The sequence below is a fragment of the Myxocyprinus asiaticus genome, chromosome 2 (assembly GCF_019703515.2).
Source record: "Myxocyprinus asiaticus isolate MX2 ecotype Aquarium Trade chromosome 2, UBuf_Myxa_2, whole genome shotgun sequence".
NCBI classification, from domain to species: domain Eukaryota; kingdom Metazoa; phylum Chordata; class Actinopteri; order Cypriniformes; family Catostomidae; genus Myxocyprinus; species Myxocyprinus asiaticus.
In genome coordinates this window covers 42,296,239-42,318,510 of record NC_059345.1, presented here as the reverse complement: position 1 = coordinate 42,318,510, position 22,272 = coordinate 42,296,239, and the positions used below count along the sequence as shown (strand labels likewise).

The following is a 22,272-nucleotide window of genomic DNA, read 5'->3' as shown; positions in this document are numbered from 1 at the left end:
CTGGTGAACGACAGCCGCTCCTCCCCGGGTGGACAGCAGTGAGTCGTCCAACCCCTAGCGGATGGAACACCCCTCCGCGTTCTGGCGGCCGGCAGCGAGCCCCTCTTCCCCTTGCGGACAGCGGCCGTTCCTCTGCGTCTAGGCGGCCGGCAGCGGCAACTCCGCGGCTGCTCCTTTGGGCGGTCGGCAGTGGCGAGGACTCCACTGCAGTGCATTCCTCCTCCTCCCCGGGTTTCGGAACCAATGTAACAGTATAGAGATGGGCAAGGACGATGCGGGAACCGGCTGAACAGTCAAAGTAATATTTAAACAAAAAGACACAAACACCAATGCACACACGGCAGCTGCGCGTGGCTCACTCTCTCCCGAACTGCCGCATCCGGCTGCATTTATCCCTCTCCTCGGCTGATTAGCCTGATTGGGGGCCAGACGTGCATAGTCAAGGCCTGGCCCCATCCTCCTCCTCGTCACATACTGGTCAGTGAAAGGGATGGGCATTTTGGTCATTTGGTCTACATGAGTACTCGGACTAATTACTCGTCAAGTACTTGAGGGGCAATGACATGTACATAACATTTCTAACAAACATTTCTGGCTGATGCATTGCATCTTGTTGTTCCAGTGTATCGTCTATTCATTATTATCGGCTGTTATAAAATAATCTGTTACAAAATGTACAAAAGATTGCATAATCAAAATATAATGCATCATATTTTGTCATTATGCGAAGATTCGCTGCCCAACTCAATGTGCACAATGCGCATCTGTCTGTTCTTCATTCAGGTTACCGTAGTAATCTTAGTAAGCATGCACCAGTTTTTGAACCGTCTATTTTCAAATCACATTTAGCTTAACAGGAGACGCCATAACCATCGCGTTTTTAATCACTGTTCCATTTAGCTGTGCTCTGTCTAGCTGTTTGAAACACTCGCCTGCTGTATACGCACTGCCACACGCCTGGTGTGTGTCTCCCCAAGTGTTCGCTCCTGTGGGGAAAGCTGTGATGCTCCATATTGTTGTTCCTTTGATGATTCATGAAGCGTTCCATTCAACTCGGAGAGTCGGAATTTCCACCTTTCAACTGGGGAAAATGCAATGGAATGACACATTATGTCAGACTTCTAACTTGGAAACTCGTGCAGAAACCTTCAACTCTCATTTCGTCGAGATGCAGGTGTGTGTTACATCACGCAAACATTTCAGCACCCAGGGGAGGGAGGTTTACAGTCAATGACAAACATTCACTTTTATAAAATAATATCCATTAACGAGTCAAACTTCTTACATTAAATGATAATAAAACGTGTTTAGCAAATGTTTTCCAGAGACAGATGTTCAAAACACAGTTAATTACACTCTCTTTTGATGATTGTGACGATAGCATTGCAGCATCGTATATCAGTTTGGTTGTGGAGACATCTCTGACAATCAATGTACCCCTCAAAATCACAATGTAATCAATCTCAAAATTAAAAATATGCTCCCTCTTTGACACATTTGTGTTTAGTTGTCAGATAATTGTCAATGAATTTCAAATTAAGTGAAGTCACATCATGCATGATCACCATCAATCATCGTTTTCATGATCGATCATTGCTGCCATGTCCGAGTACCCAAGTACTCGAGTACTCGTGCCCATCCCTTCCAGTGGCTAATCATAGACATTTTTAGTCGAACAGCGCAAAATTTGGTGAGTGTAGGTTTACTGCAATACACACAATGTCAGTTGTGATATATGGGGACTGCTGGCCCAGTTCTGTGGGCCGTAGGGGGAAGCCCTCACTTACTAACAATTCTTGTGCTGGTTTGCAGGAGAGAGGCAGAAAAACAAGAAAGTGGCCAGACTGAACCAGCTCTAAATGAAAGAATGGGGTGTCCCAAAAAATTTTAGAAATGAATCACTCTTAATAGTTGTCAGACTCACTTGGCTTAGTTGTGTATTCCTCAATATACAGCAAGTCTTTTTTCAAAATGTCCAATTCTACGGTTGGTAAACAAACTCTGTTAAACCAGTGCATTCTTGTTCTAGGGAAGCACCCAAATCAGCATACTCTTGTCTTAAATAAATATTTTAGGCTACTGTCTGAGACTGCATTTGAACCTTATGTCTAAGTACTGCATGGGTGGCATGCTGTCGATTACCACAGACAATTTTTACTTCATTTTCTTCAGTGTGCATAAATGATTGAGAAACATTTTTTAAAACACCAATATTTTGTATGTAAATCAACAAAACAGCATTAACATTAACGGCCAGTAATAAAGTAAAAAGTGTTATTCTGAAGATCATTGTGAGTGGTGGAGCAGGTTATGGACATGACAATATTTCTGCCTATTTTAAAGTAGCTTTTTTTTAATCCTGCTGGCTAATGCATATCTTAAATAGTTTTGCTCTATGTAGTATGAGGTCAGCTGGGCAACTGAAGTAAAGGGCTTAAAGTTTTGCATGACAAGCCAATTAAGCAAATTAGTGTGGAATGAAAGTTTATTTTAACACCGTACCTTCTGTAGTTACCGCACAAGAAGATTGTGACTAGTTATAAGCGGTGCTTTTTTTAAACACACCCACACACACCCACCCACACATATAAAGCACTATTGATTTGAAAAGACACTAGGGAATGTTTAACAACATCTTTAACCCTCTGATGCATGATGTCTAATATACAATGACTCACTTAGCACTGGGAACACCTGTACACCTACTTATTCATGCAATGATCTATTCAGCCAATCATGTGGCAGCAGTGCAAAGCATAAAATCATGCAGATACGGGTCAGGAGCTTGAGTTAATGTTCACATCAACCATCAGAATGGGGAAAAAAATTTATCTCAGTGATTTGAACTATGGCAATTGTTAATGCCAGATGGGCTGGTTTGAGTATTTCTGTAACTGCTGATCTCCTGGGATTTTCTACACACACAGTCTCTCGAGTTCACTCAGAATGGTGCCAAAAACATCCAGTGAGTGGCAGTTCTGCGGACAGAATCGCGTTGATGAGAAAGGTCAACAGAGAATGGCCAGACTGGTTCGAGCTGACACAAAGTCTACGGTAACTCAGATAACCACTCTGTACAATTGTAGTGAGCAGAATAGAATCTCAGAATACAGAACATGTCAAACATTGAGGCGGATCTACAACAGCTGAAGTTTTCCTAATAAAGTGCTCAGTGAGTGTAGTTAACAGATCTTTAAAAGGCATTTGTAACCATATAAGATGTGATGTTATATCCAAACCATCTTTGTCCCTTACTCATAATTCTATATGACAGTCCTCTTTGTCATTGTTTTTATTCATGACAAAAATTCAATATAACTGAGCAAAGTGGCACCAAGCACATCTGAAATATTTACCATTAACTTTAATGTAACACTCAAAACATACCATTTTGAAGAAAAAAAAATGAAACAATGGAGAGTAATTTAATTCTTTTTACATTTTCATGCATCAGAGGGTTAAGAATAATGTAAAAATCCTTGATGGCAAAAGAAAACACTAGCTTCAACCTTTGGCTTCTACTGGAGGCTACATTTCATGGAAGACTGCACCTAACAGGATAAACACAGGCCTATGGATGGTGGACAGAAGGTAGACCCACAACTGTTTATTTTACTACCTTCACTACAGATCTCAACCATTAGTGAGCACTGACTGTAAGCTTAGAGCAGAACAGCTGCAGGCAGCCACTCCACTGAAGAGACACCTGAGGGACAAGCTTAGTGGGATGATACGGCTCATGCAGAAGAGAAAGGAGGGGTACGAGCAGTGTTGGGCAAGCTACTCAATTTAGCAGACTAAGCTACAAACTACTCAACAGAAAAATTAGTTAAGCTAAGCTAAAAGCTACACTGCAGAGAAATTACAAGTTACACTACAAGCTACATGCCAAAAGTAGCTTGTTACATTTAAGATACCTTTGATGATTCATTTAAGCTACCTTTGATGACCTCTGATGTGGTTATTTTTTTTCAACCGCAGATGCACAGAGCATACCGTCATAGACAAAGCACTTAAAAGACGTATTCACTTGATGTTTATCAAAGCCATTAGTTTAGTGCAATACAGTATACAAGTATACAGTATGGTGCAATACGTACCTGTATGTGCTCGTAAAAAAAAACAACAAAAACATTTAAATTCATATTTAGATATTCTACTTGTACAAACCCATGTGTAAAACATTTAAAGTTTTATTTTTCATATTTATACTACTACCTCTACAAACCCACACCCATTTAAACAATTTCATTTGTACATTCCTGTATAAAACTCCGCGTACATACAGTATACTATTCATCTATACAATACAGAAATACAGCAGCTAGACACAGAATTACAGGATATATCATCAGAAGCCAAATTTCTGTGTGTGTGTGTGTGTGTGTGTGTGTGTGTGTGTGTGTGTGTGTGTGTGTGTGAGCACAATGTGATTTCTGACTATATCAGATGGTAATACAATGGTACTTTGATATACAATTACCATATTTATGTAACATTCTGTATTTGCATGGTGCTTCAAAGAATACCATTTTACTACCATGGTAAATTGATATATGATTACCATATTAATATACTATTGTATTTACATGGTGCTTCAAGTTAATTAAAAAATATCATGGTACTTCGCTATATGATTCCCATATTTATATAGCCTACCATTGTATTAACATTGTGCGTCCAGTTAATGGTACATGTCCAAAAACCATGGTAATGTCATGGTACTTTTTGTGTGTTTTTGTGTAGGCTAATACATGTTTTGATAATCTTTAGGTTGGAAAATGTATTTACCTGCAGAAGTCATTTACAAGCTGCAAACATGTTTTACTTTATAAAGACCTTCTTTATCACTGGCAAACGATAGGACACATTTGCAGGTATCATTTCCATTGATTGTAGATCCACTGCAACCAGCATTATCTTTATTTTCCGCGTTATAAAATACTCTGTGAGCTTATCGGCAAGTAAGAGCGTGCACAAATGATTCAGCAGCGCACGCACAAGTTTTCTGAGTCATTCAGATTGAATCGCGAACCGATTCAGACTGCTTTCCTATCACGTGTGACCAATTCATTTTAAAGAACTGACTCAGATGAGCAATTAATTTGTGATCGGACATCTTCAGTTTTGATTCAAAACTGGTGATAGTAAACACTGGGTACAAGGCATGATGTAGTGGTGTAGCTTTTCTCAACACCACACTGAGTCAAATATATAGCTTAGCTACTGAAAAGCTACTTGATTTAAAAACTAGTGAAGCTACCACCTCGCTACTCAGAAATGTAGTTAAGCTAATCCATAAAAACATGTTGAACATCACTGGGTACGAGTTCAACATGTTTCTACGGATGAATGAAAGCCCTAATCTGGCCCAGGAGGGCCACACAAAGGAGGGATCCTGGGTTGGGAATTGGGGTGACAAAATTAGCTATTCACTATATAAAGATATCTCTGAAAAATATGGTTAAGGGCTCAGATGCCCCGTTTCTTACAGCTTACATCAGCTTCAACACACAGCAACACCATGCACTTTGTTTTAAATGAAGTATGGTTTAAGTATAATACATGACTCATGATAAGCCTTAAATAGCGCTCACCAAATAGTTAAAATGTGAGCTGTCCCAGACCATTAAATTTTTCATAACATCAGTAACATGTGACAGCTCATTTAGAGGTGCTGACATTTTCATGCACAACTTGGGGAAAATATAATTAATTTTTACACCACATCTGTATAGATTTGTTTTTGAAATCCCAACAACAACAACAACAACAACAAAAAACAGCCAACCAGATGACCAGAGGGGCCACTTTAGAATTCAGCATTGTGGGAAACGCTCATAAGCAGTTGTTCCACATTATTTCTGCACCAGATTTGATATTAATGGGGTGGCACCAGTGGTGTAGTCCTACCAAAAAAAGTGGTTTACTATTACCCAGTACCTGATCTTCTTACCGTTTGGGGTTGTCTGTTATACGCAGAATGCATAATCTGCGTATAGAGAGTGGCGAAACAGCAACTCTGTACATATCGTAAATAAGTCATTTCTACTATTCGGTGACATTCCGGCTTTGAACCTTTTGAAAAACAAAACATACTTTTACAAGAATCTTCATGTATCATCATTACAGTGACATGTTAAAGATTGTATTATAGGGCTGAAATTATTAGTTTCAGGAGGAGACGCTCATCCCTCGAGCACTTGCTGCAGCTAGATTATAACGTGATGGCTCGCGACTTATTGAATCATAATATGTCACTGTGCATTTCTTATCGTAAAGAAAATTGGCAATACGCAGTTTTATTAATAAGAGTTTGTTTTTTGTGAGTTAAAGATGGATTGAAGTGAACACAAAGGTGAGAGAGGGTAGTCTTTGCCCCATTATACAGTGCAACAAAATACGTTTTTGATTTGTTTTTGTTTTGGCTTGTTTTCCAATATAAATATCTAAAACTCCTTTAAAACAACATACATTTTTTTAGCAGCTATACTGCAGAAGAATTTTTTTTTTATCTGAGAATGTTAAATATATTAAAAATATCTAAAATCCTTAAAAAAAAAAAAAATAAATAAATAAAACAATTTCACCTGAGAAGCTGCATATAATATATTTACACTTGCTTTTAGAGAATAGATCTTGAATATAAGTATATTTTGTCTTTACTGCACTCGCAGAAATTCACAGAATAACCAAGTGAAAAAATACACTTATGTACAAAATAAACTTATATTTAAGATACATTCTCTTAAAGCGAGTCTAAATGTCTTATATGTTGCTTCTCAAGTACATGTATCTTGTTTTAAATATTTTTAGACAATTTTAAATGGAAAACAAGACAAAAACACTTTGTCTTTGTGGATTTATTTGCAGTGAATTTCTTTACTGAATTAAACGTAATAAACAGTATTTATTTCCTTTAATTCAGTGAATGACATTTAGAGGTATTTTTAAAAGATGATTTTGTCCTCTTTATTGATAGTAAGCACGTTTAATACAACCTTTTAAGTCGGGGCACAAGCTGAAGAATCGGTTAAGAGCTAATGATTAATCATTGCAATAATCGCCGAATAATCGTTCTAATAATCGGTTATCAAAATAATCGTTAGTTGCAGCCCTATCGTATCAGTCATACTGGTCAAGCTAAATTACTAAAAATTCAGATGTCCAACCAGTTAAATGAGCAGCATCAGGATGGACAATAACAGGGTGCACATTCAGTGGATAAATTAGTCACTACGTGGTCTGTGATTGATATCTAGCAAACATATTTGTAAATGAATATTTTTTTTATTTTATTTCTGTTAACATAAATACTGTATATCGAAATTTTTTAATTATATTAATTTCCCATATATCTTCCCATAACAGGGTGGACATGTTATGCTTGAGCAGATATGACTAACACCACAAAATAAAAGGTAAACATAAATAAAACAAAAGAGTTACAAACTTCAAATTACTCAAAAGAATTTTGCAGAATGGCTGATGTCCACCTCCAGTGTCATTTTATAACATATATCTTCAATGAAATGTCATAGTATGGCATAACAGGGTGGACAATAAATCAAGGGACACACAAAAAACCTCCACTATCAGTGTTAAGATTATACATTTACCACAAATTAATACATGTTAGTGAGAGAATGTAATACTAAACTCTTAACTGTATGGGGGAAAAAATAGAAATCCAATGATTTAGCACTTATTTTTGTCAAAGATGTTTGACGTGCAGTTTTGGGGACATGAGGAAATGACACAGTGCAGTAGAAAAGGATTTCAATTATTTAAAATTTAACTTCTAAGCCAACAGAAGTGTGTAACATTATATAAAGTCTTTATTATTTTTAACAAGCCTATCAAAATTGCAATCAGGTGAAATTAAACAATATAAATACCACACACACTTGTACTGAGGACTTAATGTCACCGAACTGTAGGAATGACCCATTTATACAAGAGCTCCTGCACGAGACGCTGCTTTACATTGAAAAACAGCGCGGACGGATGCAAAAACATGTTCAATGCGAAGCCGTCCGTGATCTAAAGCCGATATCTAACACAACTCATGCGAAAGTTGTGTGTTTCAGGTCCATTTCTCCCGATTTGTGAAACAGTCGCAGCAGTTTGGGTGTGTGACGCCAAAATACGAGACAAATGGTATCGCGTATGGATTACACACAGAAGGCAATTTTTTCCCTTAATTACGGGACGATTCCTTATTTTATGGGACATTTGGCAATTAATTTTACCTGATACTACAGTTTCAGTGTGAGGGTCTCTCTCTCTCTACTCATTGTCCTGAATTCCCTAAGTCAATGATGGCGGTGACAGTGGTTATCAGGGGCAGGGAATGGTAGAATTGAAGTGATAATGCACAAATTACAACTAAGAATCACCAGTTTCACAAAACAGCATCCAATACAGTTAAAGGGAAACTAACACAACAGTAGATTATGGTCTTCTGAAGCAGCAAAACAAGTGGGTATAACGAGGGTATATGCAAATATTGCTCCTTAGATGTCGTTATATGAAAACAGTCCTGGGAAAAAAGCATAAGCCGTATACATGCGTATGGCCACAACTACACCACTGGGTGGCACACCGGACGAGAAGCATTGTGCCAAATTGGACACAGGTAAAACAAAGCATAGGTATCACGTTGTTCTGTAAACTTTCAGGTTCTTACTCTTCTTCAGGAATGAACAAAGTGACATTGATGAGTTTGGAGTGTAAAGCAGGTCTGTGAAAACTGGATGTCATCTTTTTGTTTTGTTTTTTTGTTTTTTGGGGGGGGGGATTTTTCCCCTTTTTCTCCCAATTTGGAATGCCCAATTCCCAATGTGCTCTAAGTCCTCGTGGTCGCATAGTGATTCGCCTCAGTCCGGGTGGCGGAGGACGAATCCCAGTTGCCTCCGCGTCTGAGACGGTCAACCCGCGCATCTTATCACGTGGCTTGTTGAGCACGTTGCCACGGAGACATAGCGCGTGTGGAGGCTTCACGCCATCCATCGCGGCAACCACGCTCAATTCACCATGCGCCCCACCGAGAACAAACCACATTATAGCGACCACGAGGAAGTTACCCCATGACTACCCTCCCTAGCAACCGGGCCAATTTGGTTGCTTACAAGACCTGGCTGGAGTCACTCAGCACGCCCTGGGATTCGAACTAGCGAACTCCAGGGGTGGTAGCCAGCGTATTTCACCACTGAGCTACCCAGGCCCCCATCTTTTTGTGTTCTTTTGCATTTCTGAAGTGATGTATTGTGTCAGGAAGTACGCATCATTGCAAGGACAGCATTGTCGGCTAGCTTCGAGTATTACGTGGAAGTATCTGCGCAACTGCACAGTGAGCTTAAGGTGCTTTTTAATGTCACATTTGACTCTATCAGCAAGGTTGAGCTAATTTGCTGGAAAACAAAATATATATATTATCATGCAACAATGAAAAACAGCACTAGGGTGCGAGCAAATGCGAGTGAAAATTACTGCATGTGAATGTGGAAAAATATTCGGTGTGACTGAACTGTAACAGTAACAGGCAACTGTATTAACTATAGTATTTTAGAAAAAAATATATTCATAATAAATATAATCATAACTGCTCTAGTTTTATTACATTTATAATATGCTACATGGGAGTGAGGGAATAATATTAATTTTTGTTGCAACTATGGCAGGTCATAAATATTTTTATATTTGTAGTTTTTAATAGTGTTGAGGGTACTGGTTTTCATTACATAAATTGCCATAGTTTGTTTTACAGAAATCATGTTACATCTAACCATAGTAGTGAAGATTTGCTTGGTTTTACCTGAGGTTACCATGGTCTTGTTACCAAAAACACTGTTAAAAATGTGTTAATTCATTTTTTAGCAATTTTATGTTTATGTTATTTACTATATTAAATTGTGTGATATATCGACCTATCAGCCACCCTGCACTCTGGATATCGGCAATTAAAAAACCCATATCAGTCAACCACTAAAATTTACATCTGCATACCAACTCAAAATCAATACCATCCAATGAGCATTTCAGTGAGGCAAAATTTGCAATATTATTGGTAATTGCACTTATTTTTGTAATATAATAATAATAATAATGTCACTTTTATTATTAGTTTCTGTCTTTATATTTTTATTTTATTGGCCGCAGACCCCATCCCGCACTGGTGCTACCAAATGAGGTGCTGGACTCTACCAAATGTAGAACTTAGTGGCACTCTCAAAAGTTAGTCTGGAGCCCTGTAAAGGCCATTTTATTGGGACTATTGTCATTGCTTACAGGCTACTGTATCAAGTTCATTAACCAAAACAACTCCTTGAAACTTGGACACATTTGAGCTGGAAAAAACACATTCTGAGCATAATACATTTATTAAAAATTGTTACTATGCAACAGGTAACATACATTATTTGTGTGAGTTCCCCATTTTGCGGTCTTCAACATTACTTTGTTTCCTGTTGGCACCCAGTTTGATAGACAATATGGTGCCAATAGAATTACTTCACGCTGAACCTCATGGTCTCATGATTTACAACCACTGTTATGAAAGAGCTATACTAGATGCAGATAAGTCTAGAAAGGCAAAGCTAACTTTTTGGAACCTTGACCTAAAAGCAAATAAAAACATATAGCTACCATTTATCTCATTCGAAACTTGAGACTACGACTACATAATAAACATTTGCTTCTCTTTCTTCACAGTCGTCATGTGAGTCACTGGCCGATAAAGGAGGACAATGCAGACGGAGTTGTAATAATAGGCCGGACATTTAATATGTGCAGTTGGGTGGGAGACGTCATATTAGCTGAAAGAGCCTACTATGTAACCTGTCACAAGATCTTTCACAACTGTCAGAGCTAAAGAGCGTTTCCCCCTCCTCAACCACAAAAAAAACAGCCTTCAGGAAAAATGTTAAGACCTCACATTTCCAAAAGCTTCCCTAGGAACCTTCCAAACCACAGACAGTGGCGCTGTGTTCGGAGTATTTTGAACGCGTGTGTGATACACTTGTTAATGATTTAACAGTGCTGACATACAGCTGATACCATTTCTGTGCTTGGTAAATGTGGATGAGGGTATTCTGGGTTAATCCAGTTAGCACTCAACATCTCTGGAGTGAGGAATTGACTGTAACGAGTGGGTACTCAACTGTCACACAATAGGACACAGTACAGAAATGGTGCGGATTAGGGATTGCGTAATGCCTAAACATTAATTGGTGGGCGAGTTGTGGAATTCCTTTACTGCTGCTTGTATCAGCCTACACAATTATATCAGCAGCAATACAGAGCTTCAGTTCCCAGACTGTTTAGCAACATGTTTTCTCATGTAAACCAACTCCAGAAAAAGGCTGCAAGGCACTGTGTGAGCCACCCAGCTAATTGTATAAAATGTAATCTAGGAGAACACTAGATCCAAAGTCTTTTGCTTGCAGATAATGCTCATAATTTAGTCTGAAATGTCAGTGGTAATTTCCCACACTTCTTCCTCTGTGCCCTGCATTAAACTTTCAAGTGTTTCTATTTTTGGGCTTGCTATAAATGTGCTTTTCTGAACTATAGATATCCTAGTATTATAGTATGAACATAAGCCATTCAGGTGTGGCACACAGAGACCTGCAGTGAACTTCATAAACAACGGCAAGAGCGAATAAACCTCCATCTGCTCAGCCTAACAAACAGTGCCAATCTTCTTCATATCCCATTTCAGCAACGCTTCAACTAGCATACAGGCAGCCTCTGTCCATCGTAGCCCAACATAGAGAAACACCTGACATTAACTCACTATCAATGGCAAAGGGTCATAGGCTGAGAAGCATTAACATAAGTCATGGTTCAGAGTCAATTCTAATTCCTGTACCATTACAGTGTACTAGAATGGGAACATCTGCACATCCATGCTGAAACACAGACTTAGAAGTTAGACAAGACTTTAGTGCAACAGAGCCAATGTTATAAGAGAGCTTCATGATCAGGAACAAGTGCAGCAGAGGGCTGAGTGTCCGGAGTGAGTCTGGGGGAGTTGGAGGACTAAGCAGCTTAAAGCACATGGCAGAGCAGCAACACACAGAGTCACCATATGGCACGCTCAATAGCACAGGCTCAGGCCTGCTGAGACCATCCATCCAAGTGTTACAGTAAATGTGTAATAAAGAGAGCTATTCATATGAAAAGGGCACTGCTGAGCAACCCAGAACTACTTAATGTATTCTAATGTTGTTAATACGAGGGATTAATATATATATATTAATATAATATATTTTTCTAAAATATTCTAACAAAAGTACCAAGAAGTATCATGGTAATACCATGGCTTTTGGACATGTCAGATGGTAATAACATGGTATTGTTTTAAAATACGTTGGAGTATCATGCAAATACTATGGTACATGGATATGGTAAATATCAAAGTATGATCGTACTACCCTCTGGTACAATGGTACCCTTACTTTTTTGTAAAGGGGCTACTTTAAAGTGAGCAACACATTATAAAGGCTTCTCTTGTTAAAACGGAGTAAAATAAACAGATTTGCATTTCCAGAAGGAAATATCAACGCTTGTAAGGCAGCAAAAGAACAGTGTTAAAGGTTTAGGTATATAAGCTAAGGTTTTAGACTTCTAAATTCTGGGTAAACAAAACGCTTCAGAGCTGACAAGAATCGGCACAATCACTGTGCAGTGTAAAGGCGATTATAAATGGTTAAATATAAGCAAGACAATACCAATCATGATTCAGTATGCAAATATTACTATGATGTTAACACTTTCAGTTACATTTTGAATGTTAAATATTCCATCAATGTAACACCCTGGGTGCTTCTCAATTGGAAGGCTGCAGCCAACTTAGGCTGTGTCCTTCCTAGACCAGTCCTCTTGAGGCTGTAGGCTAGGCACATCCTCAGCATTCAGCACTAGAATGAGACAGCCTAGTAAGTGCGCATGTGCAAGGGATTGTGGGTGATCGAAGGCCACGAAGGATGCACTTGATGCATCCTCCAAAATATGCCAAACGAAGGCTGCAAAATGAGGCTGCCTTCCAAGGGTCTTCACAATTGAGATGGCCTTCGACAGTGCTTGATGACATGACAGCCGAGATATCCAGCTGCTCCTCAAGCCACTGCGTCGTGTCAATGGAGTCAAAGCCCAGTATAGACAGGGTCTTAGTCAAAGGAGATTTTTAAACTCTTTGGCATGTGGCTTTCCCTCAGCCACAGGGCTGAGGGGAAGCCACATGCCAACTGTCTGCACACAGAATACACACATACACAGATCTGTGAACACAGGGCCTGACCTGCCCACTTGGATCAGCTATTCCACATCACGGGCCGAGTCTCCTGTGCTGCTCTGTCTGACCCTGTTAGTAATGCTGACTGCAGACTGGCTAACACAGCTACCAACTTCTGCCAATAAGGCCATGCCAACAGTGCTGGCAATATACAGGCTACATAACACACCAAGAGCTCCAAGAAGACTGGGAAGGAGTCGGTAACAGCGAACAGCAGCGTAAATGTTGTGTCCATGTCCTTAAGGAATTTTCACTCTGGCAACACAACCACCCTCTCTTCTGACTCTTTTGAGTGGATGAAAATGCCATCAGTAGAAAAACTCTGCATTCTTTGTGTAGACACAACTGGAGTTGATTCACAGCCAAGTCAGCAGGATCTGACAAACACAAGCACACACACACACATACACTTACTCCCACAGAGGAAATCTAAATTAAAAGGACAAAACAAACAGCTTTTAGAGAGGTTAGCGAAACAGGTGTGTGGCAAGCTAGACTGTCCCCTCAGGTGACCGTACAACATCAATTTTAGACAGCATCTTTTTATTTTTCCATAAGCAGGGCTCAACAATAAGGATGGCCCACTGGCCAGCGTGAGATCATTTCAGGCCAATTAGGGAAAATGTCTCTTGCCCAATTCGGCCCAATCTTACATTTGTTGATCATGTACATGTGTGTTCTTGAGTCTTGCAAATTTCAACATATTTGTGTTTTCTCTTCTGTGATGTTTTCAATATTGTTGTTGCAAATTCTGCCGATTTAAACTTCTCACCAATGTAGTTATCCAGCCGGTAAGAATACAATACGTTTCCATCCAAGTTGCGAATTGAATATATGCGATAAACATTAAAATAGCAAAAACAATGTGCGACTAAAGCCGTGCTTCCATCCCATGTGTTCAAAAGAACAAAAGAGTCACCTCTGGAGAAATTGTAGCCACTGTGACTCTTTTATTAATAAAATACTTGTAGTTTAGAGTATGCAGACAAAACAGTAGAAGAACTTGTCTCATGTCTGGGACTGACACCGCATCACACACATCCTTCCTTACGTGGTCGGAAAAAAATCTTGAATGATCGTGATCGGAGAGCACTAAAACACTTGAAGTCACATCATTAAAAAAAAAAAAAAATACATAAAAAAAAAAATATTCGACATTAGAACTCACGGCTATGTTTAATAGTGAAAGAGCATTTCCACTTGCACAATGCGACGAGAACTTACAGGATTGGGACTAAAAGCTGTGTGGCCACAAGAAAGCCACTTGTTAGTGAGGCTAATTGGAAAAAAACGACTTCAATTTGCAAGGGAGCATAAAGATTGGACTGTGGAGCAATGGAAAAAGGTCATGTGGTCTGATGAGTCCAGATTTACCCTATTTCAAAGCGATGGGCCTGTCAGGGTAAGAAGGAAAACACATGAAGCAATGAACCAGTCATGCATATTGCCCACTGTACAAGTCTCTGGAGGCAGTGTTATGATCTTGGGTTGCTTCAATTGGTCAGGTCTAGACTCAGCAACGTTATGTGTAGGGCTGGGCGATAGGACGATGTTATCGGATGTTGATGATGTCTTACAAAGATCCCGATGCCGACTGCGAAACTCAATGACAGACGATGATCGACAATATCGAGAAATGGCAAAACCATGGATCTGGGAAGTCTGCAAATATATTAAACAGTAGCCCAGGGTGTGAAATTAGCACAAGCCACCCGCAAAATGCGACGAGGCTGAATCCAGTTCGCAAGCTCCTCGTACAAATGTATTTCATGCGTGGGTACTTTTGCTCATCTACCCTCAACAGGCGGGCAACCTGTAAGATGTCTCGGAGTGACACATGACAAGAAATACTGTTAGTCACAAAGACACGAGCTTGAAGAAACACACTTTATTATATTTTTAAGAACAGACAAAAGAAAAGCCATCAGTGCTCGTGTCTGCTTCGCTGTTTGTTCAGAGGTGTGCAGCACAAGCCGGTCATGTGGAACAAGTGCGTGTAAAGAGTTTTCACTCTTTTTTCTCTGTTTCTTCGTCTGAAAACTGTTTGCAAGAATAATGTCGTCTATGAGAATGCTGCAAATTATCTCCGATCATCTCATGAGGTGCTGCGAGTTTAGTTTACTTTATTTCCATGCGGTTAGCATGCATTGAGAATGCAACTCTGCAGGTTCAGTCATATTTATATCTCTGTATTAAAGAAACAAAGAGGAAAGTGATTAAATCAAAGTAATACAAGACACGTTCACCTTGAACTTAAAACTGAGTTTTATTTTCTTTTCTTTAGGCAGCATTAACTGTATTACCAAAGCGCAATACAAACACAAATTCGATAAGAACACACATTTGGCAGCATTATATTGGGAACACAATGGAATTTGTTAGGTTTATTTATTATGATTATTATTATCTTTACATTTCTAATTGTCTTTAGTTCTTAATCTGTAGGCTATTAGTAATTTTCCACCTGTTGTCATTGACGGATGCTTGAGTGATGGCAAATGGAGCCACTGGAGACAGTAAATGTTTGGATTTGGGGAGGTGGTTAAATAAGATTTTTTGATAACTTTTTGATAATTTTTTTGAAGACACTTAGAAATGTCTTTTATGTTTTTCATGTTTTGGAGATTGAATTAGCATCTTGGTGTTTCCTTCCAGCAGTTTTTAAGCGATGTACCAAAATGTGCATTAAAATACGTGGATGGGAAACCCAGCAATACAGGTTTTGTTGAAATTGCAAGAGTGACTAAGCTGTGTTTATGAATAAAACATGGAGCTACATCCAAACTGTAATTTTCAGCTCCTATTGCAACTTAAAATACTTTGCTAAAGATCATTTTTAGTGGTAGGGCAAGTGGAAATGTTGGCAATTCTTGTTTTACTTGTCAGGGTTCAACAACAAGATTCCTTCCATTTTTTTTCTCATGATTTTTGAATGTGTGCTAGCAACACTTCATTGAACCAGCAAACAAGGCATCTGACTTTTCAATGAAAAATGTGAAGGAAAAGAAAGGGCAAAAAGTCATGTAACGGGAGATTGCACAGCATACTTCTCTCAAAACTAGTTCAAAAAACTTGATTCAATAGACAAAGTTTAACCAGTCAGTCATGCATGTCAACGCTGTACAACAAAACTAGCCAGCTACAGGTCTATGCATAATTTATGTCGCATGTTGACCTGCACAAAGCCAAACATGAGGTGTAGGTGATGGGGCATGCCAGTGTCTTACCTTAGGCAGCTCTCTAAGCTGGTTGGCGTCCAGGAGCAGCTCCTCCAGACTTCGGCTGTAGCGGTAGATCTCATCGGGAACCGCAGTGAGCGAGCAGTGTCGCTTATCCACGGACTCAACGTGACGGTTACACCGCCACAGCGGGATACACTTCAGCATGTCCCGGGCGCACTCAGGCCCTCCGCATCGGGGACTCAGTCAAGGAGCCAAAGGATCGAAAGATACAGGGCTGATTTATAAGGCAGTGTGTAATTCCCTGGACTTTATCCTTAGAAAATAGCCAAATAAAACCCTCCTTTGTATGAAGTAGTCTCTCGGTCCAATGATGGAAGGGGACATCCAGATAAGCGCTCCAGTGTTAAAATAGCGCCCATTCAATGTGTCTTCAAACACGAGTCATTTGGTTAAACACACGCCCAATGTCATCAATAACACACGCATTTTCTGTGCTACGTACAGTTTTGCATCTCGCGAGGACCATAAACAGGTGAGCTAAATGAGATTATGTCGCACAGAATAAGTGATTTCACTTTAGCCAGCGTGTTTTGCCGTCAACATTCAGGAGAAGTTGGTTTTATAAGTGGATCTCAATTGTTGACGTCCAGTGCCCATTCGTCAGGCATGTTTAGCCTGGTGTTAAGAAAATTACATTTAAACTACATCGTACCCAAGAAGTGGCTTTCAGCACGACGATGTGCTACTGCTACTGATTAGCCAGCTGGAGCTGAGAGCTATAGTCCAACAACCGTAACCAAATACAGCACCCAGCCACTAAAGATAGACAAAACAACTCCAAACTACTTGCAGACGTGTGTGCTAGAGATACATGTGAGATAAAAGAGTAAATGATATGATGAGATCACCCACACAGCAACAGGCTAAGACCAGCAGGCCGGTTCGGTGTGTGTGTGTGTGTGTATGTATGTATGTATGTGGGGGGCTGGGCTGATCTCACCGCTCCACAGACGCTCCACCGGCTTTGTGCTTCCTCTACAACCCGTCCTGGTTCCGAATGTGGGCAGATCGTTCACAAACCTCGCTATCCTCCTTTTGACCATAAAGATGGTTGTGTTTAAAAAGCGCGTAACACTCCTCCTATTCGAGTGTGTGGAGGTACTCGGTTAAGAAGGCTTCTTCACTAGCTGCTGATCCATTCGCAGCTCCGCCTCACTGTTGTGAATCTCACTGAGCGAGCGCGTCTCGCACGCACACGGCACTTGCGCTCTATCTTTCGGGTGGCGACCTCTAGTGGTCTGGAGGAGGACGAGCGCTCGAGTGTAGCTAATGCAAGTGCGCCGCCCTACGGAAATGTCCTGAAGAAGGACACGGATTATTCAAAGGATTATTCAAACTGTGTTGTATGTATATTTTTTGTATGCTAAGTGTGGAAAAGGGTATATTATTTCAAATTTTCAACATAACATTGCATTATTTTTTTATCAAATGAAGTGCTTTTATACAAAATCCTCAGCACAATCCAAAACAACACTGGTGATGATATATTTTTGTCAAATGAAGTAATGCACAAGAGAACATAATAGATGTAAGATATTGCTTTATTATTATTATTATTATTTAATTACCTTTTATTACAGTAAACATTAAATTTCTATATAGTAGATATTGTCTTTTTTTTTCACCTTTTTACATGTCCACTTAAATCGTTATTTTTTGCATTTCTGTGTTTTTGTCAGTAATTTCTCACCTCCAGATAAGCAGTTCGCTAAATGGCCCAAAGTGATTATTAATCCCCAAAAAGTTGTTATTTAATTAAATAAATATATAGTCTGTAATCTGTATGAGCTGCGTGCTTAAGATTGCTCTGCTCTCTGTCATCTACTACACACACACACAGAGCGCACATGACCATCATGATGAGGTGTTTTCAGTGTATGAGTGTTAGGTATCACACATTCATTTTGAAGCACGCTGCACATTCAGATGATGTATATGTTTTAATTTTTAAATAATTGTGCATTCAGACATTTATTTTCATCCCAAAGATGTCAAATTCTTTGACTTATGTTTATTATAGCTTTATAGGACAATTTTTATGACTGGGTTTAGTGATTCAGTCTGTGTTTTCTGCAATCGCTGAAATCATAGGGCCCTACATGTGGTAACCACAGTATAAGCAGACTCCGATCTATGAATTATAAAAATTAATTCACATCCCGAGATGTAAAGGCAGCATCACCACGCTACCACCTCAGGCTTTGAATTAATTTTCACAAAAAAAAAAAAAAAAAAAACTGTCTGACCATAGTCATTGAATGTACAGTGCATCCGGAAAGTATTCACAGCACTTCACTTTTTATTATGTTACAGCCTTATTCCAAAATGGATTAAATTCATTATTTTCCTCAAAATTCTACAACAATACCCCATAATGACAATGTGAACGTTAGTTTGAAATCTTTGCAAATTTAAGTAAAAAAAATAAAATAAATCGCATGTACATAAGTATTCACAGCCTTTGCTCAATACTTTGTTGAAGCACCTTTGGCACCAATTACAACCTCAAGTCTTTTTGAGTATGATGCTACAAGCTCGGCACACCTATTTTCGGGCAGTTTCTCCCATTCTTCTTTGCAGCACCTCTCAAGCTCCATCAGGTTGGATGGGGAGCATCGGTGCATAGCCATTTTCAGATCTCTCCAGAGATGTTCAATCGGGTTCAAGTCTGGGCTCTGGCTGGGCCACTCAAGGACATTCACAGAGTTGTCCCGGAGCCACTCCTTTGTTATCTTGGCTGTGTGCTTAGGGTCGTTGTTCTGTTGGAAGATGAACCTTCACCCCAGTCTGAGGTCCAGAGCGCTCTGGAGCAGGTGTTCATCAAGGATGTCTCTGTACATTGCTGCATTCATCTTTCCCTCAATCCTGACTAGTCTCCCAGTTTCTGCCGCTGAAAAACATCCCCACAGCATGATGCTGCCACCACCATGCTTCACTGTAGGGATGGTATTGGCCAGGTGATGAGCGGTGCCTGGTTTCCTCCAGACATGACGCTTGCCATTCAGGCCAAAGAGTTCAATCTTTGTTTCTCATGGTCTGAGAGTCCTTCAGGTGCCTTTTGGCAAACTCCAGGTGGGCTGTCATGTGCCTTTTACTGAGGAGTGGCTTCCGTCTGGCCACTCTACCATACAGGCCTGATTGGTGGAGTGCTGCAGAGATGGTTGTTCTTCTGGAAGGTTCTCCTCTCTCCACAGAGAAATGCTGGAGCTCTGTCAGAGTGACCATCGGGTTCTTGGTCACCTCCCTGCTAAGACCCTTCTCCCCCGATCGCTCAGTTTGGCCGGGCGGCCAGTTCTAGGAAGAGTCCTGGTGGTTCCAAACTTCTTCCATTTATGGATGATGGAGGCCACTGTGCTCATTGGGACCTTCAATGCTGCACAAATTTTTCTGTACCCTTCCCCAGATCTGTGTCTCGATACAATCCTGTCTCGGAGGTCTACAGACAATTCCTTGACTTCATGTCTTGGTTTGTGCTCTGACATGCACTGTTAACTGTGGGACCTTATATAGACAGGTGTGTGCCTTTCCAAATCATGTCCAATCAACTGAATTTACCACAGGTGGACTCCAATCAAGTTGTAGAAACATCTCAAGGATGATCAGTGGAAACAGGATGCACCTGAGCTCAATTTTGAGTGTCATGGCAAAGGCTGTGAATACTTAAGTACATGTGATTTTTTTTTCCGTTTTTTATTTTTAATACATTTGCAAAGATTTCAAACAAACTTCTTTCATGTTGTCATTATGGGGTATTGTTTGTAGAATTTTGAGGAAAATAATGAATTTAATCCATTTTGGAATAAGGCTGTAACATAACAAAATGTGGAAAAATTGAAGCGCTGTGAATACTTTCCGGATACACTGTACGTGACAGGGCTTTGTTCACGACAGTCAATCATCTATGTTGTTTTACAATGCACAGCCACCGGCTGTGACAAAACTATACAAATTTGTGTATTTGACACCTGTCCCAATCGTTGCTATGCTTTTGTAAACGTAGCACAAACCTTGTTAACGATACAGTCAAGCAGTTTCATTATACCAAAATATTTTTCATTTTATTCTTTTTCTAGAACATTTAGGTATTTTTAACATTTTCCATGACTGGAAAACTGCATTGCAAAATTCTAGGTTTCCAGGACACGTGGGAACCTTGTAGAAATTATCCTGTAGCGTGACTGTATTCATCATTGTGATATATAATGGAGATGTATCACAATAGTGGATAATACAGTGTAGATGTATTGGCATTATCTATTTGGTGTAAAAAAACTTTTTAAATGATGTCATAATTTTATGCGTTACTGTAAGAAAAAAAAAATTAAAACCCTAAAAAGCTTTAAAAAGTATTTTGCAAATAATTGTTTAATAATCTCTACATGGAATATTTGTACTATTGTCACACCACAAGATATTATGACCCACAGCATTGTAAAGTACACACTTTTAAAGGAATAGTTCACCCGAAAATGATAATACTCATTTATCATTTACTCACCCTTATGTCATCCCACTTGTGTATGACTTTCTTTCTTCTGAAGTACACAAACGAAGATTTTTAGAATATCTCAGCTCTGTAGGTCAATACAATGCAAGTTAAATTTTGTAGCACCAAAAAGCACATAAAGGCAGCATAAAAGTAATCCATACGACTCCAGTGGTTTAATCTGTCTTCAGAAGCGATCTAATTGGTTTTGGGTGAGAACAGACCAAAATGTTATTCCTTTTTCACTGTACATCTTGCAACTGCAATCTCTAGGTACGATTATGATTTCAAGCTCGATTACCCTTCCTAGGGCTTGACACATACACAGAGCACTAGATGGTGCTACAGGAAGTGTAATTGAGCTTGAGATCATGACTGCCAAAGAGACTGATGATGTCAAGATTTATAGTGAAAAAAGAATTATATTTTGGTCTGTTCTCAGACTGGATTACTTCAGAAGACACTGATTAATCCACGGATTACTTTTATGATGCTTTTATGTGCTTTTTGGAGCATAAACATTTTGGTTACCATACTCTTGCATTGTATGGACCTACAGAACTGAGATATTCTTCAAAAAAATCTTTGTTCAACTGAAAGTCTTATATCTAGGATGGCATGAGGGTGAGCAAATGATGTGAAAAGTTTCATTTTTGGGTGAACTAACCCTTTAATAAACAATTTTAAAGGTGCACTCAGTAACTTTTGTCTTTGTGTCATCTTGGATTTACACTGACACCTGTCGGCTTGAATGCAGCATAATTTAAAATCAATAGTTTTCAGTTTCAGATGTCAATGTAAAAATTCACAATTCACAGTCAGCCATGATTACTTTAATCAATGAGTGAAAGTGTCTAATAACAGGACAGTTACTTAGATTAAGCCAGAGGTATTCGGCTGGTCATGTGATTCTAACATGGCAGCCCCCATGTGTGGACCCTCTCCATGTAGAATAAAACAGCTTTTATAAGATTACTGATATGACTGGAGTCTTCATCTTAATGTGAGTGCTCATGATTTACTACATATATTGCAAAAGTACAATTCATATCTTTAGGAGTTAAATTTGTTTGAGGAAAAAATTACTGAGTGCACCGTTTTTGTCAACTAATCATTTACAGAACTACTGTCTCAGCAACACCATATACACTCTAAAGCTTAACTAATTGAGCAGAAGTTAGAAGTCCTAAATAATTAGACGACTAATATACACTAAATAGCACCAATAAGAGCACAAAGAAAAATTT

At 39.3% G+C, this 22,272-nt stretch overlaps 1 protein-coding gene across 2 annotated transcripts in view; it reads right to left on the bottom strand.

The window, feature by feature from the left end:
* LOC127451577 (protein scribble homolog) overlaps positions 1-17,684 on the bottom strand; it is a 128,348-nt gene extending 110,664 nt beyond the window's left edge. For both annotated transcript variants that reach the window (XM_051716343.1, XM_051716353.1), the window contains exon 1: positions 16,525-17,684. In XM_051716343.1, coding sequence (XP_051572303.1) covers positions 16,525-16,683 — 159 coding nt within the window. In that variant the 5' untranslated portion in view covers positions 16,684-17,684. The remainder of the gene's footprint in view (positions 1-16,524) is intronic.
* Positions 17,685-22,272: the final 4,588 nt, after the last annotated feature.